The sequence below is a fragment of the Opisthocomus hoazin genome, chromosome 1, assembly GCF_030867145.1.
Source record: "Opisthocomus hoazin isolate bOpiHoa1 chromosome 1, bOpiHoa1.hap1, whole genome shotgun sequence".
Classification (NCBI taxonomy): Eukaryota; Metazoa; Chordata; class Aves; order Opisthocomiformes; family Opisthocomidae; genus Opisthocomus; species Opisthocomus hoazin.
Window position 1 is genome coordinate 150,137,759 of NC_134414.1, and position 25,861 is coordinate 150,163,619.

At 46.2% G+C, this 25,861-nt stretch overlaps 2 protein-coding genes across 2 annotated transcripts; both read left to right on the forward strand.

The window, feature by feature from the left end:
- The first annotated feature begins 3,571 nt into the window (after nt 1-3,571).
- On the forward strand, nt 3,572-7,079 carry TMEM52B (transmembrane protein 52B). Its single transcript, XM_009933398.2, has 5 exons — nt 3,572-3,619; nt 4,263-4,306; nt 5,209-5,247; nt 6,218-6,384; nt 6,829-7,079. Exons 1-5 carry the CDS (start codon nt 3,572-3,574, stop codon nt 7,077-7,079), a joined length of 549 nt encoding a protein of 182 aa, XP_009931700.2.
- Nucleotides 7,080-15,201: 8,122 nt separating this feature from the next.
- GABARAPL1 (GABA type A receptor associated protein like 1) lies at nt 15,202-24,860 on the forward strand. Its single transcript, XM_075441547.1, has 4 exons — nt 15,202-15,407; nt 19,444-19,522; nt 20,549-20,667; nt 22,136-24,860. Exons 1-4 carry the CDS (start codon nt 15,318-15,320, stop codon nt 22,199-22,201), a joined length of 354 nt encoding a protein of 117 aa, XP_075297662.1. The 5' UTR covers nt 15,202-15,317; the 3' UTR covers nt 22,202-24,860.
- Nucleotides 24,861-25,861: the final 1,001 nt, after the last annotated feature.

Below are 25,861 nucleotides of genomic sequence, written 5' to 3' on the forward strand. Positions count from 1 at the left end.
CTTGGGAGGATGGAGTGGCTGTTCAGGCCTTGGCAAAATGCAGGGTGTATAGTTAAAGAGAGAGAAAAAAAAATCATGTTTACCAGCTCTGCGTTACTCTCTGTCTTGAGAAGTCTGGACTCCAGAGCAGAGCACTGAGCTTTGCTTTCTTTCCAAGTTTTCCATTCCTTTGAAAAGTAATAGCAGTCCTCCACCTGCTGTAGTCAGTTCTCAGGACAAGGAATAGAAGAGGACCTGAGCAGGTTCGTCAGTGAGCGCAGTCTCTAGTGGATCCCTGCAGGATTACTAGAGCAATGCACAGCCTCTCGATCATGGAGGAACAACAATTCCTCCTTCATTCTGCAGCTAAATTCATGCCTTCATTGGAGACTCAATAAACCCAGTTGCCAGTAGGACAGAAGAACATTTCTGAATGAAAATGAGAATAACATATAATAAAGATTATTTAATCTGACCAGCAAACCTGAAGGGTGCTAGTAAAACACAAATTGAAGGAATTTTGGATTTCGCCAACCCTGAGCTGCTGGAGATTAAAGCTCCCTGGGTACAGGGCAGAAGGCACTCCCAGACTTTTGTCTTACAGTGGAAAAACCGAGTCCAGTGACTTCAACTCCAGCATCTGGGCAGACGCATACAGACCAATACATGTTAACGGACAGGAGTGCCTTACCCTGTCTCCTGTGAGCTGCTGCTTTTGAACCCTCTGTCACATTTTCTGCCAAGGGGAGGTAACAACCCTTATGTCCTCAGAGAGAGAGCATGAAATGTGGGAGGGAAGTGTTTTGCTTCCTTATGTGCAGTTTATTAGGTAATGATCTCATTTTGGTTTACAAGTAATGGAGCCCTTTTGGATTATCATCATCCAGTATTAAACATAGGAAAGCTCTGGTAATGTCTTACGACACCTGCAAAAGAATCAGGGGTCCTTGTGAGCCCCAAATGCATTCTCATATTTTACATTTCTAAATGCCCATAGGGAAGTATTGGCTCTCATTAATCAAGCTGGCTCTAGTGAAGACTACTCCTTTGAAGTGCAGCAGGGAACAGGCAGCAATTTCTCCACAACTTCTGAGAGCAGTACAACAGCACTGTTTTAAGCTCTTTAAGAAGATTTTCTCCCAGCTAAGATCATGCTACCTAGGAAATAAAAGTTAGAGCAGGCTTGACTACCATCTCTTGATACAACCAGAACAAGGAAGCAGAGAGGACAGAGTAGTTTCTGTCCATACCACAATCTGCTTTCTTTGGCATCCAAGAAAGGGTATGTTCAAATCACATAGCTTACTATGGAGTGGACCTTTAGATTTTAAACAGTCACAAAGAACAGTGAGAAGTCAATCATGGGATATCTTTGTTTGCTTTACCAGTTCTGTAAGCGTCTGATCCCATTTTTAAAACCTTTTGGAAGGTGGCAAGGGGGAAACACAAAAGAGAAAAGTCACTTCAATATAACAAAAAATAAAGAAAAATAAAATATTGAGATAATTGAGGCAGAATACCAGGGGAATGTGGAGAAATTTAAACCATCGTTAGATGACAGGCTAGCAGGACCATAGGTGTATTACTGGAAGCACAGTATTAACAGCAATGCCACAGAAATAGGAAAAGAATGATCAATAAGTTTCAGCAAGAATGACTTATGATACAGTTTTGGAGGGGTCAGAGTTTCACATCACACTGTTGCATTTTCTTTAGAAAAAAATTTGTCATTTCATCTGATATTTCTCCGGTTTGATCCCTCCAGAATTTGAAATTCTCATGAGACCAAATTTCATTAAAAATCAAGTGATAATCTATTGTATTATCACACTGATAATAAAAAGCCCCTGAAAAAACTGGTAATTTGCATTTCTTTTCCACATTGAACCCCACCAGCTTTAAAAGCTGTACATACAAGAAAGGCTATTTTACAGTTCTGCTGGGTCTTTTCTTCTAAAACTCCTATAATACACAAAAGCGTTTAAGGAGAAAGTGACAAAAGGAATCCTGGGCAATTTTCACGTAAATACAAAGCCAACAGCTCATGTTTCTTTGTTTCTTATTTGTTCACCAGGACTCAGAAACCTTCTTTCAGTAGTAGACTAGTTTAGATAGACAGATAGATAGATAGACAGGTAGATAGGTAAAGAAGTGCATGATAAGGCATGTTTATACTGCACCACTACTTCTATAATTAGAGAATGGTAAATGGTTTTTAGCCTGCCTTGGGAGAATACATTAAGTTCATGAATCCATTAGTTCTGCTCTGCAACTCTAACATGCATCACCAAGGCTAATGATTCACCAGTTTAATGTGCATGCATTGTGATTGCAACACGGGGCAACAAGTTTCTCTAGTTGCTATCCTGCCCTTAAAACATATTCATGCACCAGTCCCGGGTGGTTCCCAAACACAAATAGTAACACATTACTGCAGAGCATTTTCTTCTCTCTCAGCTATTCAAAAAAGAAAGAGAAGGCAAGCACAACTGTATGTATGTAATAACAATCTGAATAGCCATGAGCAGTAACAGAAATCTGAAGCAGTTCTACAAGAGAGAGAAAACTAATGGGTTGTTGAATGGAACCGACTAATATAACCAACTGTAGACCAAATAGGGACCAGGATAAGAGAATCAACGTGTATCCCCTGTGATGCAAAGCATTTAGGGGGCTTGGCTGGCCATGCAGGAAGTTGAGGAGTGGGACCTGTGAGTGAGCAGACTGTCAGTTGCAGGACTGACATAGCAGGAGACTGTGAGGTAAGAGGGATAGTGGCAGAGCCTTAAAATAGAATATAACATGAAGTGTCACATATGCATATATATATGCATATATGTTGCATTCGTATACACGTGCACACATACATATAACTATATATATAAAATGCAGTATAAAATTATTATATTGCAAACTCCTTCACTTGAGCAGGAACATCTCGCTTGTAACATACAGTCTGGGTGTTGATCAGATGACTAAAGTCAATAGATCAGCTCCACAGAGCTAGGACAGTGTGAGTGCAGGGACAGAAAAGGTACTGGAGGAGGGAGAGGAATCTGAACGCCATTTAAACAGGTCAGTAACACGACCTTCAACCCACCCCCCTCAGGGTAGGGGCGGGGAGAGGAATAACTGGCAATGAACAAACTCAGAGACCCTTTTTGCGCACAGAAGGGACAGATTAGGTCTGCAGAGATCTCATGATGCCCTTCACTAAACTAGTTCAACATCTAAAGTAAGAACTTGTAGCCACTGCTTTTCTCCAGATCTGACTGGAAGGCTTGAGGGATCCCTTCAAAAGAGGGAGAGAAGCAGGCCAAGTGCATAACAAAAGGAAACAGGAGGGAACAAACAGGAATTGCCAGTGACAAAGAGGGAAAGAGAGAAAGCAAAAACCTGAAGGGCTAAGAAGAAGGACAGACCCAGAGAACAGAGAGAGGCAGAGCAGAAGAAGAGATTGAATTCAGCACACAACAAGGAATCTGCTCCTTCTCCTTATTGGTGGACTAGTGAGGATGAACTGAAACTAAAAAGGACAAGAAGACATCGAGCAGCTTGAGACACCAACAGGCCACAGAACCACCCTACAGGAATGCGTAGCCCAGTCATGATCTGCTTTGTTTTAGGGTGTTTCTTATGGGTAAGTCACACCTCAGGTTCCTTTTTATGGGGTCTCTGCTCTGTTACGGAGTCGCCTGGAAGATGGAGGGACATTAGCAATTGACAGTCTCAATAATTTCCCTGATATTAGAAAGAAATAGACATATGAAAGGCAGACACGCAGAAGAGAAGAATATTTGCTGCTATTCCAGGGATGGTAACTCAAAGGTCAGGGTACCCAAGGAAAAGGAATGAGAAGCGTAGGAGTGCTGGGGGGACAGAGCAGAATTCAAGTCAGTATGGATATAATATGCAGCAGGACATCTAAAGGTTCCTAATATTTGAGCATGGAGAAGGATCTACATCTGTAGCATGACATATCTTGTGGTAGGGAAAGGGAAACCTGTGGTGCGGGGGAAGGTAAGTCGGGGTCTGTGCTGGGAACAGCGCTAAGTAGGATTTTAACAACTACAGGAAGTTAAGATATGAAACAATGCCATTGGTATCACAGTAACTTCAAATCTAGAGCAGAGTATGTATGTTGGAAATAATGGAAGATAGATAACTGAGTCCCTACTGTAGGAGGTTCAGAATCCTAATAGTCCAGGTGACAGAGATCAAAGTTGCACATGACAAAGACTGAATTCATTCTGGCTGTGTCTTGTTTGATTTTTGCCTTTTAGTTTCCCCAAGTGAGAGGTGAGGAAGGCTGTCTCAACACTGAACTGTGAGTATTTGTTGATCTTGAAGGCTTTTAAGAAGACAAGGAAGGACAAAGGCAGTAGTAGACATCAGTGTTATGACATGGTGGCTGACATTTTCCAGAAAAGCCTACCTTACTTGCGACTAATTAAAACTTGCATAAAATTTCCATTGCTTTGAATCTGAAGTGGATTATTTACTGTCTATTCAACATACTGATCATGTGGTACTGCTCCTGCTACCTATTTGGATAACTGTAATGGTTAAGAGCTTTCTGGTGTAATTTTGATTGACTGAAATTATAAATTTGGAATTGATCTTTCCTTGAAAAATTATCTGAAATATAGTGCTTTGGTGACTACTCCTCTTGGTGATGTGATTTGTAAGAATACCAGAAATCAAGAAAAAACAAATGTGAAAAAGTGCCTTCTTTTTTGACTAAAAAAATGTCTTTAAAAATGCACAGGCAGGTCTACTAACTAAAACTAAAGTAACATACAACACAGCATCCAAAATGTACCCACATGGCCAGAAAGAAATCAAAGACAAAGTCAGAAAAAAACAAAATAAAAGATAACAGAGTTGGGCAAACTAAATTGTGACAAAAATATGTAAAAGAAGAAAAGTTCAGAAGTTTTAACATGATGCAGGTCCCTAAGGTTTGCAAACAGAATTGGGCAGGCACATGTGTCAATGGAATAATAAAGAGATAAAGCCAAAGAGAAGGCAAACTCAACTAACAGGGAGATCGATGAGGTTGGACAACTGTCTCCTCCACAAAGCACAGTGAGTTTCTCATCATTGTGCCATTTAGAAGCTGGAGGGTAATCGAGGAGTGGGAAGGGAGCTGGAAGAGGATACAGCAGGGATCTTCCCATTTATTTGGCATTCGGTAGCTGACTAAATGTTGTACCCTCTTCTCCTCAGCTGTTCAGGTACGGAGTGGGACCGTTTGTGGTATATCTGGTAAGATGGCATATGTTTACTTTAAATGTCTACATTACTGGACAATTCCAGTAGCAAAGAATGGGATTACACGTGACCTGCTCAAGTGTGATGCCACTCCTGCTTTCCCTTGGGACACTCTAATGCTCTACAGTAGCAAGACAATCCCTTAGGTATTGCATTCTCTTTAACAAATATTGACTTGCCAGCCTCCTTTTTTATTCCACATATTAATTTAGTCAGGTGAACAATATTAACAAAGCATTCATGGCACAACATGCCGTTCAAAAGGCCCATTTTTATAGTAATTTGAGTCTGATTCCTTAGTAATTCTCAACAGGATGAGATTAAAAAGGATGGTAGTTGTTGGACATCTACAACGCTGCATTAATAAGAGTGTAGCCAGTAGATTGAGAGATACGATTTTTCCTCTCTGCTTGTCACTCATGAGAACACATCTGGAATATGTAGTCCAGTCTTAGTCCAGTCTTGGTCCCTCAGTACAAGAGAGATGTTGACAAACTGGAGCAAGTCCACTCAAGAGCCAAGAAAATGGTCAAGGGTCCAGAGGACATCATGCATGAGGAGGGGCTGAAAGGATCAGGTTTGTTCAGCCTGAAGGAGGCTAAGGAGGCTACCTAATTGCAGTTTTCCTCTACCTAAAGTGGATCTAGAGAGACGATAGAGCCAGAGTCTTCTCAGAGGTGCTCAGCAGAAGGACCTGAGGTGACTGGCCAAGCTGCATTCAGGGAAATTGTGGTTAGACACAAGGAAAAAACGCTTCCCCCAAGGGTGGTGCAGCATTGATACGTGTACCCAGAGGTGACATGGGATCTCCATCCCTGGAGACTGTCCAGACTCTGCTGGACAAGGCTCCAGATGACCATGTCTAGCTTTGAGGTTAGCCCTACTTCAAGCAGGAAGAGACCTTAAAAACGTCCCCTGCAAACAAAGTGTTTCTGTCCTGATTCTGTGTCCTCTCCCTTTCCAGGGTGGTGGTGGTGATCGGTGGGCTGCTGCTCCTGTGTGGCCTGGTTTCCGTCTGCGTGAGGTGCTGCTTTCATTGCCATCAGACAGGGGAGGAATCGGGTCCTCAGCCCTATGAGGTCACCGTCATTGCTTTTGATCATGACAGCACCCTCCAGAGCACCATTACCTGTGAGTTGGCTTCGACAGAGGCTGGGGACCTCAGCACAGCCCGATGTGAGGGGCTGCACTGTAAAAAGCCCAGCTTGCAGCACCCCAAGGCTGGCAGAGCGAAGTTGATGGCAGGATGTGGGCAGAGGGGCATCTGTACATACTACAAATTAAGGTGCTCACCAGGCTTCACGTAGCACATGCCACCAGGCGGTGAATCAGCTGTGAGACATGTTTGGGTGGAATTAGGGCAGCTACGGGCCATCTGAGGAAGGAGTAATTGTGGGATGTTGCTGATGTGGTTTCACACCCCCCTCCCTTTTAGGGAAGGATGAGGGGGCAGGAAAAGGAAAACATTCAGGCCGTGGGGAGCGAAAAGCCTGCGTGCAGCAGATATGCTTTTCCTTCTCTAATCGCGCGATGCTTTCAGGATGAGTCAAACGGCTTTTGTCTTCTCCCTTTCAGCTCTCCATTCCGTGTTCGGGCCTGCTGCCAGGAGGATATTGGCGGTGGCACGCTCCCACAGCGCTGCGCAGGGAACGCCACCCCCCCCAGCATCAGACACTCCCCCGGTCTATGAAGAAGCTCTGCACATGAGCAGATTCACGGTCGCCAAGGCCGGGCAGAAAGTGCCAGACCTGGATCCAGTGCCGGAGGAAAAACTGCAGGTGTCTGCCGAGGGCAAGAATGCCCAGCCGTCCCTCCCAGGACACTAGTGCCTGTTTGCACTGAACGGCAAATAATACAGAATAGCTACGTGCAGGGACTAATTCTTCTGGGCAGGGTTAGGAAGATCAGATTAACTTGCTTAGTCTAGTGAGAAAGGGAAGAAAAATAAGAGACTAAAATAGTTTCAGATCCAGCTTATTTTGATGACTCCTTTTGACACCTCCTTGAGCTAAGTGACCATTGGCGTTCCCCGTGTCCATTTGTCTCACACACACACACGTCACCAGTATCACCCTGCGCACAAACAGGCAGGCAGCAGGACCGAGGTGCTGAGCCACTTTGCGGGATGGTGACCTGCAGGGAGACTGCAGATGCTGGCTCATTCTGCTTGCCTCCAACCCAAGGTTCCTGGGGATGGAAGACAGGTTTTCACAACAGGGAAAACAAAGACATGTGAGAAGGGCTTATACACCCAATAATAACACCAAACATTTGGAACATGTCAAGCACTTATAGTAAACATAGAATAGATAAAAAAAAAGAAGCTGTGTGGAAACACAGTCTGCATGTAAACAAAAGACAGCATGCATTTGGTAGTATGTGCAGTTTAGTGCCCTAAATGCCTTACAGGTTAGAAAGAATGAGCAGAGGCTGGTTCTGAATATGATATGTAGCAATTCTGAAACAGTAGTCACAAACTCTTATGTCTGAATGAAAGAATATGATGTGTGTGATACCAGATCAAAGAAGGGGAGGAACAGGAACACTACCCCTGTAATAAAGCTCAATCATATTTCAGTTGCATTCACAGTGTATCATTTATTAATCTTTCCTAATGTTGCAGTCAAAAGCAGATCAAATTAAATAAGACCTTTTAAAACATTTAAGTTATTTCTCAGGTGGAAATCGTTCGTGAGTCTTTCCTGATCAACACAAATATCTTGAATCACGCAGAAATTTTTCATACTGTTCGATGAACACAGCTATGGAGCACCTGTAAAGTCTTTTCTTGGACTGGGTACTCATGAGAAGGTGACTGTTGAATTACATCGGTATTGCCTCTACCACAGGTTCAGCAACTGAAAACATTAAAGCAGAAGGACACCCAACATCAGATGATAAGCAGCCGTGAACGAATTTCATGTATATGTTAATGTTGATATGAATGCACAGGTCACAGATATCCCATCTTTCTGAAGTGCCTGCACAGCTCTTCCTGCTGGAGCACCCAAGCTCTCACAGTCATTAATAGGCTGATCTTCACAACGCTCCTGTGAAATACAGAAGCGTATGGTTAGTTTGTAGATAAGGAGAACAAGGATCAGGTCCCCAAATCTGTTTAGGAACCTAACTGATGTCGAGATTACAGCCATGGAGAATTTTAGAGAAGGTTGATAAGATAACTTCAGGGATACCATAAAGTAGAATTGAACCACCAGAACATCTATAATGATGTCCCAGAACTTGACCATCACAGGACTTCTGTATCCGAGGGAATTTAATGAGGGCCTTGATTTTATAGGTCACAAACTTCTTCCTGAATTGCCCAGTCACTACCAAATTGTACCGTTAATGAGTGATAAACTGGAATGGAATAAATAAATAAGTGACATCTAAGTTTACGTCTCCTCTGCCCTACAGCACGCTTGAAATAATAATAACTGTTTGTGGAACATCTACTAGGGTGACCTATTTCGTCAGCAGCTCTCCGCAGCCCAGCCCAAGCCTGACTTCACCGAGCAGCACAACATCTCCTGGAAGGCCCCTGCTGACTCCACAGCAAAAGCCCGAAGCGAGCGGAGACATTCCGACCCGCTGAGCACGCCTCAAGTCCCATCCAGCCCTGAAACTCCCTGGAAGCCTTCCCAATCTCTTTCCCGGGGGAACACGCCGCTCCCCCCCCCGCTCCTGCCCCCCAGCCCCGGGCTGTGCGTGTGTGCAACACGAGATGGCAGCCCTGCTCCACGGGGCCGCAGTCCTGCCGCGCAAAACCCAATTTTTTATAATTTGCGATAACGATGACATCGTATTTTTTCTGTAAAACGCGCAGTAAAAAAAAAGGGAAGCTTTAAAATTTTTAATTTTCCCCTCCCCTGCATCAAGTCCCCGCTGCTGTCTCCTGTCTCAGTTTCCAGGGGAAAAGTCACTCGTAGCCAGAGCCGGGTGTTACCCCTGGTTTCAGCGTACTTCCCTTGACCAGAGCTGGTACTGTCCAATTCTCCCATCCCTTCCCATCTGCTCACATTCTTCTTTGCTTGTCTCACTCTTAGTTGTTAGGTGCCAGACCAGGTACCCTCAAGTTTTGTTTACTGGCAAAAAATCCAAAATATTTGCAGTGACAATAATGATAGATATCACTTCAGTGCTCAGGGATTGTTTCCTACTAAACTGACTTCAGATAAGCAATTTCAGAGTAAATATTTATAACTCTTGCAAGGGATCAGCCACTCAGAGCCCATAGACGTGATAAAACACCAGGTTAAAACAAACAAACAAAACCCAGAAACAGGTCTACAGACATTCTGTCTAACCAGACAAAGTTGTGTAGGAGAGCAAAGACCAGGTGCCAGCAGCTGCAGACACTTCACTCTCACCCTCAGATCTGTTATGATTCAAAGATGTTCTCTTCTCACACATAATCTGAGGACAGAGTCAATAAAGATCACATGTACTTTGTGAAAAAGCAATACCACACTCCACAAAAACATAGAAAGTGTATATATTTAGAGAGCTAAATTGCTATTTGGTGCTGCAATTTGGCATTATTCAGCTGGATTTTTTACTCCATTAATGGTGTTTCCATCTCATTGTTGAATCTGGACATTGAATATACTTTGTATGTTGTATTAGATCAGCCAATAACCACTTTGAAACCTTTTATGCTTTCAGATTGAAAATTAAACTGTTACTAAATTAAACATTATTAATCATAAAGAACTAATTCTTTAATGAAACATTTAAACAAATATTCAAGTAGCAACTGTTTTGCCCACACTTAAGAGCAATAGGGACATGAATTGCTCACAAATACAGAATAATATACATTGAAAAATAAGCCAAAGGTTTCTGCTAATCATTAAATAATTTTAGGGTTAGTTCAGCTGCTGTGTACTGCCACTGGTGTCAAGCTGACTGCACTGGAGTCCCCATTTTCTGCAGAGCACTCCAATATCCCGCACAACAAGCGAAAGCAAGCCATCGAAAGCAATTCTCCTTAGTTATGAATAATTAAGGATCTGCATCTGAAGATCCCCATGCACTTTACAGACTTTACCCATGTTGTCACGCTGCCTATGCATCAGACAGGCCTTAGTATTCCATCTGTCGATGGAGACAATGATGCACAAAGTACCGAAGACAACTATACCAAAACCAAGTCACTGACCCTTGGCTTAGCTCACTTGTTCACTCAGCCCTCCATCAAACACTGGGAAAAGGGTGGGACCCAAGGAGGCGCAGGACAAGCGATACTGAAGGAGAAAGAGCAACCGGTCTCCGCTGGCTACCTTCAGCTTGCATATGGAGTAATTCGGGCTGGAACCACATGAGGGGAAACAAGAGCAGACTGGCACCAGGTGCTGCAAAGGAGTTGTCCACGCGGTCCTTAGGTTCCCCTACAGCACGTGGTACTCAAGAAAGACTGGTCTTCCCAAACAGCCCACTGGCCCCGCTGTCGTGTTTCTCCTGTGTTTTCACAGCAAGGTGTGTTCCTGAATCTCCTCATAACATCATTTGTATGCATTTAAGTGACTTGAGCTGAGGCTGGGCCATGCAATCAGTTTGGGAGGAATGAGGAGCTTTTTTGTGAAAAATAAGAAAACAGAGCAGTGTGATGACAGTTCAGCACAGACAATACAGAGCCATTTCCTAGAGGAAAGGAAAACATCTACACAATTAGCCATTGTTTGCTGGGACTGACTAACCCTGTGCCCTCACCGGGGGCCAATGTGCCTGTACCAGCGCTGAGACTGCTACAGGGTCAAGTGAAACTGGTGACCAGTCACGAGTGGTGCAGGAGAGACGCCAGGCAAGGTCCATGTGCCATGGACGGACATGAAACAGAGCAGAATCACAAGTCACTTCAGGTACACCATTCAGACTACAAAGTAGTTCTTCTGACAAGAGAGGCTTTGATATGCGGAAACCACAATAAAGATTAAAAAAAAAAAAAAAATCAGCCTGTGGAGGTACAAATGGAGTAAGTACCCAAGAGGAGGTACTAATGAAAGAAATATCCAAGGGAGTCCAGAGTCGTAGGTCGCTGAACAGTAGCTCCAGGGGGGTTCCCAAGAGACATCCACCTAGATGACACTTCCATGAAACACAGGGGAAATAATGGTTATTTTGATCATTAATTCGCAAAATTTTAGCCAGTTGTGTAGATAAGCCTAAGCTGGCTTCACTTCACAGCAGCGCACCACAGGGCCGCGAGCAGTGCTCCTGGAATGCTGTGTGGTACAGCACGGGCTGCGATCCCTGCCTGCAGATTCCATGTAAATATTTTTAGCTCCTGCTTCTATGGCTACAGCATTGGCAACGCTCGGGGAATCCCTTTTAGAGCGAACCTCTGCCTACAGCAATACACATGCTCAGAGCTGCTCTGACACTCCGGGTTAAGAAGGAGCGTATTGTTTTGACACTCTGTGGAGGATCACTTTGTGCTGGCGGTGCGGGGCAGGAAAACTAGAAACAGCCCCATTTCCCGTTCCTCCCTCTAGCACATGGACCCAGAATGTGGGGTTCGTCACGTGCCCGTGAGCTGACATTTTAATGAGAACTCTAAGTCAGATGATTAGCTGTTTGTCACCGCTTCTGCATGTATCATCTTCCTGCCTGCCGTGGTGCCAGTGACGTTATTGTTATTATTAAGCTGGAGGAGAGGGCTGGGAATTCAGCGCCTGGTTGGGGAGGAAGCAGGGAAGTGGGAGGAGCGAGGTTTCTGGCTGCGCATCCAGGGCTGCCTCACCAGGGCAAGAAGAGTTCAGTAAGGAGATTTGTGATCCTCACGTGGGATTTGCTGGGGGAGGAGAAGTCACCTAGCAATCCTCTCACAGGCCGTGGCTTTGCATCAGACCAGGGAAGAACCCTGAAACTCCAATTCATCAACAAAAACTCAAACCAGATGCCAGATCAGCTGCCTTGTGTACACTCCTGGAGATGGAAACTGCGATTTACAGGACAAGAGGAGTTTCAGATCAGTCTGTTAAAATTGCCAGGATGTGTTGGTGGCCTGGGTGAAACAGGCTAGAAAATGTCCTGTCTTTTGTCCTTGGGGAAGAGGCATCTACATCACTACAGACCTTCAATATACTTTAGCGACTGCTATGCTGCAGGCAGCTAGGAAGCAAGGAGGCCAAAGACAGGTATTATAGAAAGGAGAAATGCCCTGGGATTCCTGCAGTCTAGGCTATTCACTGTAGTATTGCACAAAAGTAATGCCTTTCTTCTGGCTCACCCTCCTGAGATCCTCTGACAGCCCCTGCAACCACGAGGAAATGTTCATATGTCCGAGGACAGAGAGAGACAAGCTGATGATGCTTCCTGTACAAACCTTACCCCCGTTAAGGCTGGGACATGCTGATCTACGCCATTCCCACTGTGGGCTCCCCTGTCCTTCAGAGCTTTGGGCACGCGCCTGTTGGAGCTGGCCATTGAGCTGTGCAGGAGGTCACACTACACCGCACTTAGCAATAAAAGCTGAGACGCTAAAGCACCTGCCAGAGTTCTTGGGGGCACAGTGCCACCATCCACAAGTAAATGTCATGATTCAGATGAGAAAAATCCCACCCCAACATGCTTATTTATTGCCACTGAGCATAAAGGCAGTTTAAAGTGGCAGGCTCAGCTGTACACACCTGCATTATAAGGGTAGGTGAGATTCCTATCCCATGTCCATCTACACCTCTGTGCCAGACAAGATTATCTGGGAGCTGCCACCATCTGAGCGTATCTGCAACTAAGTAAATGTGTTTTTGGAATATCTCTCCTACTTACACTCAAGATGAGAGATCACAGTGCACCAGGGCTTGGCAAGGGAGCTTTACCGAAAGGCCTGAGTCCAAGCGGCAGGGTGTTATCGAGTGCGAAGGTGGGTGGTGGCCGGGCTATCAAACAGCTCTCTCCGAGGCGGAGGGCACAGGCTAACACCCCAGCCCTGCTGTGAGGATTTGTAACAGGCCCTGCCTACCCGTGGTGTCCTACCCTGCAGGCAACTCAAGTGTGTGGACAAAGCCACCAGTCCTATGAGTTTCTTGGGGCAGCTGAAAGCATTTATGTGAGTACTTCTAGAAAAAGACGAGGGCTTTTATGCTCCCCTGGTGCTGGTTTTATCATTAAGGAGCATCCAGTTTGTTCTGCAGTTTCTCCAGGATTCAAGCTTGCTCTTTGCTGTAGTCTGGATTTTTTCCATTCTAACCGGACTGCAGAAGCAGAGTGCCAGCAAAACAGCAATGATGTCTTTTCCCACCCTTGTTCCTTCTAGGTCAACACACTGGTGCAGGGCTGAATCAGATGTAGGAAACCTGGGTCCTCTCACCCCTGCCACTGGTGTGGGCCTTAGAGAGTCACCTCACGCATCCGAGGCAGTCTGCTGCCCCGCTCAGCCCCTACTAATACAATTAAAACTACTACACAAACAAAAGATCATCCTTGGAAAAGTTCTGCTTCTCTGGATGAGGTGTGCAAAGAAGGAATTACTTGATAGGCTGCCATTCGTTGTCCGCAAGGTAACAGCGATTAATTTTTGTGCCGATTTGAGCATGTTGATCCATTCATTAACACCTTCTCTTCTGCTGGTCAGTAAATAGAATCATAGAATAGTCAGGGTTGGAAGGGACATTAAAGATCATCTGGTTCCAGCCCCCCTGCCATGAGCAGGGACACCTTCCACCAGACCAGGTTGCTCAGAGCTCCATCCAACCTGGCCTTGAACACTGCCAGGGAGGGGGCATCCACAGCATCCCTGGGCAACCTGTGCCAGTGTTTCACCACCCTCATGGTGAAGAATTTCTTCCCAATATCTAATTTAAATCTGCCCTCTTTTAGTTTACAGCCATTCCCCCTTGTCCTATCACTACACACCCTTGTGAAAAGTCCCTCTCCATCCTTCCTGTAGGCCCCTTCAGGTACTGGAAGGCTGCTATAAGGTCACCCCAGAGCCTTCTCTTCTCCAGGCTGAACAGCCCCAACTCCCTCAGCCTGTCCTCGTAGGAGAGGTGCTCCAGCCCTCTGATCATCTCCGTGTCCCTCCTCTGGACCCGCTCCAGCAGATCCATGTCCTTCCTATGTTGGTGTCTCCAAAGCTGGACGCAGGACTCCAGGTGGGGTCTCACGAGAGCGCAGTAAAGGGGCAGAATCCCCTCCCTCACCCTGCTGGCCACGCTTCTCTTGGTGCAGCCCAGGAGCCCAACTACTCCTAGAAAAAAAAAAAAACCCAAAGGTATTCCAAGTATGTGTCAGCTGAGCAACTGGGCTAAAACTGGCCGGCTATTTTGGCGTGTTTGCAGGCGGTTCCCTTCGGCTGCCTGCTGTCCGCATCTGGTCCGGCACATGACACCACGCGCTTTCTGCCCTTCGTCGCTGAACTTCAACGACATCAACGGGGTAACCACCCAGACCCGACCGCGGCGGGGGGGGCCGTGGGAAGCCGCTGGGTTTTTTCGGTCTGACGTCTCAGCGCCGCATTGAGCACGGCTCGGGCTCATCACCCCCGTTTTGGACAAGGGGGGGGCATTCGAGCCTCACGCGGGGGACGCGGAGACCTGCTCCCACCCGCGGAGCGCGGCTGGGGAGAGATGTAGTCACGGGTGGGTGATGCCCCTCGCTCGCTGTACGTCGGAACCCCAGAGTCACGCTGGGGCGGGGTGCTCAACCGTGTGTTTATTTTGCTGCCTTATTAAAAAAAAATATTATTATATTAAATTTTTTATTATTGACGCGCAGCAACACGCGGCGTGGCGCGGCGGCGGGGGGGGGGGCCGACAGGCGAGGGCGGACGCCGTCGCCTGTCGCCCCCCCCCCCCTCGCCGCGAATGGAAGGTGCCACATGCCTCCTCGCCCCCGCCCCGGCGGCACCATGACGGCGGAGGGGGGGGGGGGGGTGCCTCCCCGTGACGTCACAGCGCCCAGCGTGCCGTCAGCGGGTCGGCACGGCTCGGGGTTGAGCCGCGCTTGCGGGGTGCCCGGGGCCGGGGCAAGGGGAGGGGGGGGCTCGCCCGAGTGCCCGGCGCAGGGGAGGGAGCCGCAGCAGCAGCAGCCCTCGGGAGGGGAGGCGACGGCCCGGCAGCATGAAGTTCCAGTACAAGGAGGACCACCCGTTCGAGTACAGGAAAAAAGAAGGGGAGAAGATCAGGAAGAAATATCCCGACAGAGTCCCTGTGAGTGTGGGGTGCCTGCCTTTGTTTTCCTTGTCGGCTGTCGTCTGCTTCTTTCTTTATACATACATTCTTTATGTATGTATATATCTAAAATGTAGATATAATATATAATATATATAAATATATATAAAAATATATACATATATTCTTTATATATAAAATATAGATATATAGATATTATATGTATGAAAATATATAAAGAATATATATTGTATATTCTCTTTATATAATATATATTATCTATATAAAAATAGTTATAGTATATATAAAATATATAATATATAAATATATATTATATAGATAATATATATAATATATATTATCTATATATAAATATAGTATGTATAATATATAAAAATATACATATATAAATATATATATATTATATATATATTAAGGCAAGAGAAATGAGATTAGTAAAGATAGTTTTGACCTTGATGATGTGATTTGAATTCCAGGCAGCTTCTTCTCCCTTTGCGCACGGCCACAGCTGTTGATTTCTGTGGGAAGGTGGGCGCTGGTGGGTGGGTGCGGGGTGTAATGCACCCCCTTTTTTTTTTGTTGGGTTTTTTTTTTTCTGAGATCTGCAGTAAGCCGGCGGTGAGAACGCCGCAAATCTTCTCCTGGCAGGCTGCGTGCGTGGGGTTGGGGGGTGGGGAAGGAGCTCGCCATCAGCTCTGCGAAAATGGAGGAGAACAATGAGTGGGTGAACCGGGCGCTCTGCTTGGAAAGCGAGGTCTGCATCTGTGTCACCCGATACTCCGCCTGTATTTTTATTTCGCTTCCTTTTGGTCTGTCTTTTCGACGCAGTCTCGCTCTGTTCTTTTGCTTTGCACAGGAGAAAAATGATACTTCTCAGTCTTTCTGCCCTCCTGTTTAATCATCCTGTGGAAAAAACGTCCCTTGGAAAACAAGGTCATATTCTTGCTGGACTTTGCTTCCTCATCCTTAGATCCCTTTGGAGTGCCTGTGGAAAACTTCTAGCTTTATAATTAATAATTGGAAAAAAGAAATGGCAAATTGAATTAATTGTGATTTTTTCTGGGGGGGACACATCCTTTTTAATAAACGTTTTGCAAATGTTCTTTCTTTCCATCCCCAGTGGAGAGATCTGTCCTAGATTTACTGCCCAGGGGTACTGCACGCAGAATAACTTAGACTCCCCTGCAAATCTAAGGTCGAGGGGGAACAGTTACACCACACATTTTCCCTGCCCTCGTAACACCATTTTTTAACTCGGGAATGGCCTTCAACTGGACTTGCGAAAAGGTATTGGAAGCCGGTGTTTGGGTGCGTTTCACCTAGCTGGCTTTGGGACCCCGGGCACAGCGCGGCAGGCTGAGCACGCAGCGAGTCCGTGGTGAAGTGTGTGCGGTTTGGTGTTGGAAGACGAGGATCACAGAGGGCTCTGTAGGTCAGGACGAGACAAGCCGTGAACTGGGGATTAACATGGCAGATTGCGCAGCAGATCAGGACAGATGTGTCTGGAAGAGCCGTGTGGGAGGCCCGGGACCAGACCCGGTCTGGCAAGAGGTAAAAAGAGGTCAAGGTAGGGGGACATCAGCAGATCTTTATGGAGAAAGCCAGGACCAGAATAACAAGGTGTGCTGTAGTTAAGGACAGATGAAAACAACGCATGGTGAGGCCCAGATGCGAATTGTCGGGGGTAGCCGTTTGTCAGAGCTGCGTACGGAGCAAATGAATGCAGCAGACAACTGTTCTTCTTCACATCACTTCTGTCTCTGCCCTTCCTGACAGCAGGATCCCTGAAGATGACGTCCGTTCGGCTGCCTACACTGCAGTGCCCTGATACGTCTCAGCATTTTGCTGCGATTACACTGTTGGCGTGGTCCCACCTTACCACAGTCACCACCCAGCAGCAACACACATACAGATAATCTGTCTCTGCCCTTTGGATTTTCTTTGTAGGTTTGTTTGTGTGTGTGAAGGGTTTAGGGCTTCAGATGAGATCCCTGCGTTATCAGGCAAACTGACCACGGTTGATAGATCAGCAGAGCACCCCCATTCCTTCCCTGCCTCTTTGCAAGAGAGAGGTCTTTCTCCAGCTCAGTGATTATCTAATTTAAATCTTTCCTAGGGGCTTAGAAGCCCCAACACTCTCACTCTTCCTCATAGACATGACTTCTTTTCCTCTATTCTCTGATGACCAAGCTACAAGGTACCCTTTTGAGTCAGGGTGGGCACATCAGTGTTGCTAGCTGGCAGTTCTGCTCGTCACTAGTTTTTGAAATTGGAGGGAAGAACTAAAGGTTTCTCTCCACTGCAGTTTATTGTGCTAGATATCGCCTTGTTGGTTGTGCAGGTAAAAAAGTGTGCAAAGTGCTGTTGCTGTTCGGCCTGCGTCTGTTCAGTGGGGTTGTGGGACTGTCCTTCCTTCACAGCACCCAGCAGCTGTGTCTTGTACGGAAATGCGTGTCCTGCCACAGACTGCCTGACAGAGCTTGAATGCCTTGTGCTGACTGAGGTGCTTCAAGTTCTTGAAGTAGCAGAGATGACCACCTTTCTGTTTGAAAAAGAAACTTAGACTTTTCTGGGGGTTTGGCTGTGTTGGCAGCATCCAAATGGAGCCCAGTGAAGAGATGTCCCAGCTAGCATCTCTGCGGTATGACATGCCTTGCAGATACTCGCTGGAGTCTAGAAGGAGTCGAGCTGAATTAGCGTGCCACTTTGTCCAGGCTAAATACACCAAGCTGACCATCGTAACTTTTTTTCACTGGCCGTGTCTCCCTGGTGTGACAACACTGTTCGGCTTCCAAAGAAGGCTCAGCCCACAGCAGTTCAGCCTTTTCTGTTACACACAGATACAGTTGCTGATTTGGGTTGCCAAAGAGCTAAAGGAGCTAACTGGTGGCTCACGTGGAGTATTTACAATTACAGGGTCTGAGGGAATTAAAAAGTGGAGGACCTTCAGAAAATCCAACTTCTTGTTTAGATGGTCAAAATGGCTTCTGCAGAATAGCAAGCTGCATAGATTGAATCTTGTAATACATCTCTTACCAGCTCAAAAATAAGTATCACAAAAAAAACCCCAAAACCCACCATCAATTTTTTTCTGCATAAGCGCAGTAGATCCATGGAAACACGCCTCCAACCTTTGGAAAGATTTCCAAGGCTTTTCATGGAAGGAGATCAGGTCACTTTGGAATAATTCCTGCTTCTGAGGTAAACATTTTGCCTAGCTCTGGCAACAAAAATTTTCTTGTAGTGGAAGATCTCTTTGGTTGTTTGACCTTAAAGATGCTGAGTTTCATATTTTTCTATGTTGTGATGACATTAGAATATAATGAGGATTAATATTTTGTGTCAAAAGTCTCTTGTGGGTCCAGCTGCCCAGATGGTAGCCTGTTTTTTAATTATTAGGTGTTTTTATGAATAAGGAAATGTCCGTAACTATATGAAGTAGGGAAAATAACCTTAAAGGATATGAATTTCAGAATAGAAGATAACTAAAAAAAAAACCACTTCCCCAGTGAGCTGTAGTTTCATTTTATTTCTTTTCTTCATTCTAGAGCACGTGTTATTGGTGAATGTAGAAATTAGGATGTGGGACTACTGGGAGTAGGGCTGATTTTGTGCCAGGCAGTTTGGAGCTGTAACCTAGAAACAGTTCAACGTACTTGTGATACTTCTTGTGTTCATGTATGCGCCTCCTGGCAGCTCCCTCACACAAAATTAACCTGCCTTGGGACCATCAAGGTGACCTGATTTTTTTTTTTCTTCTCCTTGTCTGTTGTGGTTTATTTTTATGCCTGTTCCAGTCTCCGTTTTTCACTCACTGGGCTTACTGCTGCAGTCCCGGACTCCCAGCACAGCTATTGCCAGTGATTTTAAGTCTTCTTCTCACCTATCTGTTCTTTAATGCTGTGTATTTGTTATAGATTAAAAAAATTTCTGAAGGCCTGGTAGCATCATCTCTCTCAAAGGGTAATATCCTTTTCCACTGATGCTTTTTGGTCCATTTCGTTTCATGATACTCATGGGTTGTTTCTTGCTTTCTCTCACCCCCTCTCTCCAGGTAATTGTGGAAAAAGCACCAAAAGCCAGAGTACCTGACCTAGACAAAAGGAAGTATCTTGTGCCTTCTGACCTCACAGGTAACAAAATCTACCTCCATTCTTCCTGATTTTCAGCGAGAAGGTCTCAGAAGTGCTTTTTACGCTGTGATCAGCACTAAGAAAATACCCAGGCAGGCTCAACATCTTACGCTTCCTCCAGTTTACCTGGCTGTCGCTGTTACATGTGTATACCTTACAGCCTGGATTGCAACATGCAGAATTCTCTTGAGATCTTCTGAGGTGTCCCACTGACTTAGCTAACGTGTATGTGTCACAGCTGACTTTTAACCATGATGAAAATGACTGAATTGTGTATAATAGGCAGTAGCATAATCATCAGTCAATGGTGGCCTAGCTGCAGAGTTGCCAGAGGCTGTATCCTTGATGCAGGAAGGGACAAGTTCTTGAAATAGTGCCGTGGTTTTCCACCCCTGTGGTTGGAGTCATGGCTACAAAGTTCCTTTTCGGAGTGGTCATGGCCATTTTGTGTGTGATTACGTTTGTTTTCATTTGAGAACATGAATGAGTTAAAGGAACAGCATTTCTTTTTCTCGCAGTGTAGAATGGATTGTGGAATACTTTGATGTGCAGCATAGCTCCAGTAAATAGTGAGGAATTTGTTTTCAGGAATTTGTTTTCAAGAATGGTATGACTATTTACACCAAGGATAAATTCTCCCAGGTGTCTTTGATCTATAGGATATAAAGGTTAAGCTAGTTAGAGTCTTCCCACCAGTTCCACCAAAGTTAGAGTCTTCCCACCAATTCCACCAAAGCATTTCATACCACAGTAGGTGGAGTGTGGATTTGGAGGTTACACGGCCTGAGGCATGTTCCTGAGAAGCTGCTAGCTCCGAGTGGATTGGCTGCTGATGTGGTTGCAGCTGTGAAGTTCCTGCTTTCTTTCCTGTGTTGTTTTTCCCTGCTTTTTCCATACAGCATGTGACTTCCACCACCAAAAGAAAACAACCAAGGTTAGGGTAGAAACAAACAAAACCAAACAAAACAAAAATCAAACAAAAGACTTCTTTCTGCATCTAAGGCATGCTCCTCTGTTCCTCTCCAGTTGGCCAGTTCTACTTCTTAATCCGGAAGCGGATCCACCTGAGGCCAGAAGATGCCCTGTTCTTCTTTGTCAATAACACCATCCCTCCCACCAGTGCTACCATGGGCCAGCTGTACGAGGTAAGCCTGGCCCACCTCTTTCTCCTTTTGTTGGAGGGTCTGGAAGAATGCATATCCTCCCTGAGGGACAACCAAGCACTACTCAGCTGGCGGTGGGTGGAGCCTGGTCGCAGATGCCTGAACGCGGACCCCCCTGGCCTGGGCTGTATCCCGTCATCTGTTTAGGGCAGTTCCATCCTGCAGTTATAGAGAGGAGCCTGGGGAGCCTCATTGTTTTAACTGACTGTTTGCTAGTTGAAAGGGTGGTTGTATCAGGTGGTGAACAGTTGCCCCAGAAGTGGTATGTTGGTCCTACTACTTTAACAAAGTGTTGTTATTGTGAAAATAAACCACTGCATCATTTGTGTTTCAGAGGAAAGATTGTGTCGGGGTGTGGGGTGGACACGAACGTACGCACTAGCTTTCCTGTTTACACAAAGGAGATTTCCTTTTAGCCATTAAAAGAACACAGTATCACTGGGCAACCTGCTGTCTCTAAGGACATTGTCAAGGAACACTTATTCTTCGTTCAGAATTACCTTTTCATCACTTGTACTGTATACGTGAGGACCTTGTAGGACACTGTGAATGCTGCTGCCCAGCATTTCTACCAAACAGTGTTATTTGATCGACCTTAAAGGCTTATTCTATGTCCATCAGTGGAATGCTCCTCAATTATATAGCCATTATATCATGGCTGGTTTACAGCCCGGATTGATTTCTTCTTGACTTGTCCTTCTGCTGTGTCAGTGTGTTTTAGTAAGAGAGCTCCAGTATGGTGCTGTGAGGTTTGTTTGACCTGTCACTCTTTTGACAATAACTGGACAATTTGTATGTGGACTGATAAGGATAATACAAGATTAACACACACAGGGAGTTTTCCAGATCTGGACACGTAGGAGGAAGGTAGGTCTAACTGTCCAGAGGTGAGATCAGGACTCTGGTCCTGGCACTCTGCACACTTTTTGTGTCAGTGTAATCACTTAACATCTCAGCTTTACTGCCCATATATAAAACAGGACTAGAAATACAGCCACTTGTCAAAGTGTTCTGAAAAACGACAAGTATAAGCACATTTACCAAATACTGAAGTATCTGGGGGTGATTTTTGACTTGTGAAAGCCTTCCAAGTCTCTGCTCTCGACCTAAAGGCCGTACCAGTGCTGAGGTCCTGCTGCACAGTCTGCCATAGTCAGAGCTGTGTCTGTTGCATGTTTGCAGCACACGCTGGCTGTGGGTCTTCAAGTAAATTCACTGTGTCCGGAAATGTGACATGCCTGAATTTAGAAGTAGAGCTGTGGCCAGAGAGAGGGAGTTGCTGTACACTCTCTTTGGTATGAGGAAATGAAGACTTCGATGTAAAAGGGGAGAAACAGCGAAGGAGAGATTATGCCCTCTTGTTGTCACGATCATCTCTTGGTTGGGCTTTTTCAAGTGTAGTGAATTACAGGGCTTTGGTTTGTTACTTTGTCCCTTTCTCCCCTTGCAGGATAACCACGAGGAGGACTATTTTCTCTATGTGGCCTACAGCGATGAGAGCGTCTATGGCAAGTGAGCACCAGCCCCTCAGGCATACAGGCGAGATGGACTGATGGAATGGATTGGGGGGGGGTGTGTTAGAAAGGAGTAAGGAGGATGCCTGAGAAGAGGGGACAAGAACTGGAAGTGAACCACATGCACAATGCCATCACCTTTCATGCATTAATTATAACCATTATTTTTTAAATGGAGGGGAGGGAGGGTAGGGGGACAGTGTGTGAAGGGGTGAACTGAAAAGCTAACGAGGGGTTCTGCGCTGAGAGGTGGGAGCCTCCACGGTTTGTAGCTCTTCTCTTGCCACAGCTGGAAGTAGTTAGCCAGGACTGGAGGCTGCTAGACAAGCCGGTGTCGCGGAGCTTCAGGAGAGTGACTGGGCAGGATAGCCATTTTTGTGTAACCCTTTCACTGGGTGAAGAAGGCATGCCATGTATTGTACACTGACCTTGTCACGCCTCGCCCGTGGCACGGGCTGCACTCCTGTGAGCGTTCAGTGAGCTGTGAAATACTTCACTCTGCCCACACAAGGCTGTCCTGTGCTGACAGTCCTCACTCCAGCTGCTACCTGTGAAGCGTTCCAAAAGTATTGTGTTTCCAATCACTTCCATCAGTATTAGAAGGGCTAACTCTGAGGGCTGGGAACTCCTCAGATGTGAGTCAGGAAGGCTGGGGAAAAGAAGGAAGGATTTTTTTTTCCTTTTTTGCTTTAATTGCGAGTGCTGGGCAGAAAAATTAGAGATGACCCTTTCATTATCTTTAGCGAAGTCAACTGATAAACTCTTAAGCATAGGGCTAGAAAGGACCTCAAGAGAATGACTCGCCTACTCCAGCTCTGAGACAGGACTGAATATACCAAACATGTCCACCATGGCTGCTCGTCAAACTTGTTGTTAGTGAGCTTTACTCTGAGGCAGATCCTGGAGGCTGCTGAGATTGTCTGTTCAGTTCCTAGCTAGTCTACAAGTGAGAGCTTTTCCTGCTACCTAACTTCAGTCTCCCTTGCAGTGCATTAAAGCAACTAACTACTAATGGTCCTGTTATTGGTGAACACAGAAAATTATCTATCAGTGTTGTCCTTGTACCAGTCTTCTGCAGATTTGAAGATGGCAGAAGTCCTCTGGGTTTAGCCTGCCTTCCCATGTCTCATCCTTGTACAGCCCTTGCACCCCATGCACAAGCAGAAGAGATCAGTCGCTCCCACGTGTGTTTTGCTGCCATTTTGTGATTAGACAACAGGGCCACTCTTCGCCACAAGATAGGTGGTTTTAGACTTCGAGGGGAAGTGAAATAGATTCTCTGTAGAATTTTTTTTATAAATTATTTTATTTTAAGCTGGTGGTGTTCTTGGAAAGGTGCCAGATAGATGCTGTCCCGTGCAAGCCTTATGCTGTCATGCCAAAGCAGTTTCCTCCCAGTGGCACAGACAGCAGATTTTACCGTAATTGCCATCACGCTGATGAAGGAGTGGGGTTTGGGAAGTGAGCTGACTTTCAGGAAAATTCTGGGGTTTTATCTCAAAATTGGAGAACTGGACCTGAATTACTGTAAACATTCCTACATTTACGAGAGGGACCCAGAGGGAGGAAAAGACAAGAAGGATGAAGAAGACAGGTAGATTCCGAAATAAGTTGAAGGTGTTTGCGCTATTTACTTTGAAGTTAGATCCCAGTTCTCTGCATTCGTCAGGAATGAGAAATGAAGATGAGTGCTCCTCTGATGGTGGAAGACGGGAAATCAGGTGTCAGCCTTCTCTGACTGCTGTTCCACAGAGGTACGTGAGGCAGAAGAGCAGACTAGGAGTGTGAAGTGGGAGTCACTGGCAGAGCTGTGTGAAGGCCGGGGAAGGCAGCGTAGTCGGGCAGGAGGGTCACTGCCCGTGAGGTGTGGGAAGTAGCAAAAGAATGGGAGAGAAAGGAGGGAACACAAAGGACGTAGACAGAGGAGTCCTAACGGGCAGGCAGGTAAGGCGGGAACAAAGGATGAAATGGGTGGGTTAATATCCCCAGTATTTCATCCTGAACTTCAGGTTTGCTGTTCCATCATGTGTTCATCTGGAATAAACGTGTTTGGATGAGTTGTACCTACTGCCGACTTACACAACTTCAGTTTCTGCCCACAGCGCTCAGTCCTCTCTTTTTGGCCCACTCTCCTCCAACTACCAGGCTCTTTTCACATCCTTTAAGTGCAAATCCACATCAGTCTCTTGCTTTAGGAAGCTCCGAATGTTCTGAAGCAGAGAACAGACCCAGGAGGCTTCCTAGGGTAAAAGACAAGATGCAGGCAGATGGGGTGCATCTCTCTGCCGCTGTCCCGCTTGCTCACGTGCCTGTCTTATCTCAAATGAGCCCATGCTTAGGCATGCTCAGGGGAGAAGGAGTTGGCATCTGGGGTGCTTGGTTTTGTGTTCAGACCTCCCCTCCCGCTGCTGGGTTTATAAGTGACACGTGTGGGACTAATCTCAGCCGTTTGTTACATGTAGAGTTTACAGTTTAATTTAGTTATTTTACAGTTCTTTTAACTGGATTGTGGCATTTACTTCTGTTTTTGCGCTAGTCTGGTATTGTACGAGGTAATGATGGTAATTCTTTTTTGTGTTGGTTAGCTGCAGGTTCTTGTAAAATAAAGTTCATACTACTTGAGCTAAATCAACCAATCAATAAAGGCGCATTTGAAAATCACAGGCTTGGTTCAAAACAGGTGACTGTAGTGTTTCTCTCCACACGTGTGCTTGTAAATAAAGGGGCAGCTTGGTCAGAACTTCCTACGGCCACTTTTTCCCAGAACCCCAGACTTCCCCTGTTTTGTCTACCAGGACAAGTCACGTCTCTCCTGTTCTTTTGTTACGTTGTCACACGCACACGCTCAAATGTGTCTTGCTGTGCCATCAGCATGAACTTTAATTAGACCTGGATGACGTGAGAAGGTCTTAAGAAGTGCAATGGGTGCACTAAGTCATTCTCTGTCAGTGTAAGGCCCTGAAAAGTCCTAGCCGGCCGACAGAGTCCTCAGGGCACCACCATGGCCCGAGACCCCATCTCGGCCCCCACAGAGCCATCAGCCCCTGCCCCAACAATGCCACAGCAGGGCCGGTCTCCAGCTCCCCACAGCCCTGCCTTGACCAGCCATGGGCCCTGCCAAGCCGGGCCCACAGGGCCCAGCCCTGGCCCGTCCCTGTCTCCACAGCCCTGCCATCACCACGCCTGGGGGTGCCCTGCTGGCCCTGCCCCTCAGGGAGCCGCTGGGCCTCGCTGTCTCCTGACACCTAGGCTGGGGTGGGACTCCCAGCCATGGGCAGAAGCCCTGGGGAGGCCCCTCCGTGCCTCAAAGCCCTCTAAAGATAGGAAAAGCGGAGATAAGGAAGTCTGGGACTAACTGAAAAGCAAGCCTGTGGTGGCGACAGGTCTAGGCTGCTTTTCCTTGTGGTTATTTGTGCGCTGAGAGAGAAGGAGCCCTGCTGGGAGATGGCAACACTGGTGGGAGCCATTTGCTCAGTGCCGTAACTCCATGTCAGGCACCAGTGGCAGGCGAAGAGAAGAGGGATGCGTGCTGTCAACCAGGGAAGCGGCGAGGGACCTTGTCCTCCTTGTCACAGAATCACAGAATGTTTGGGGTTGGAAGGGACCTCTGTGGGTCACCCAGTCCAACCCCCCTGCCGAAGCAGGGTCACCTACAGCAGGCT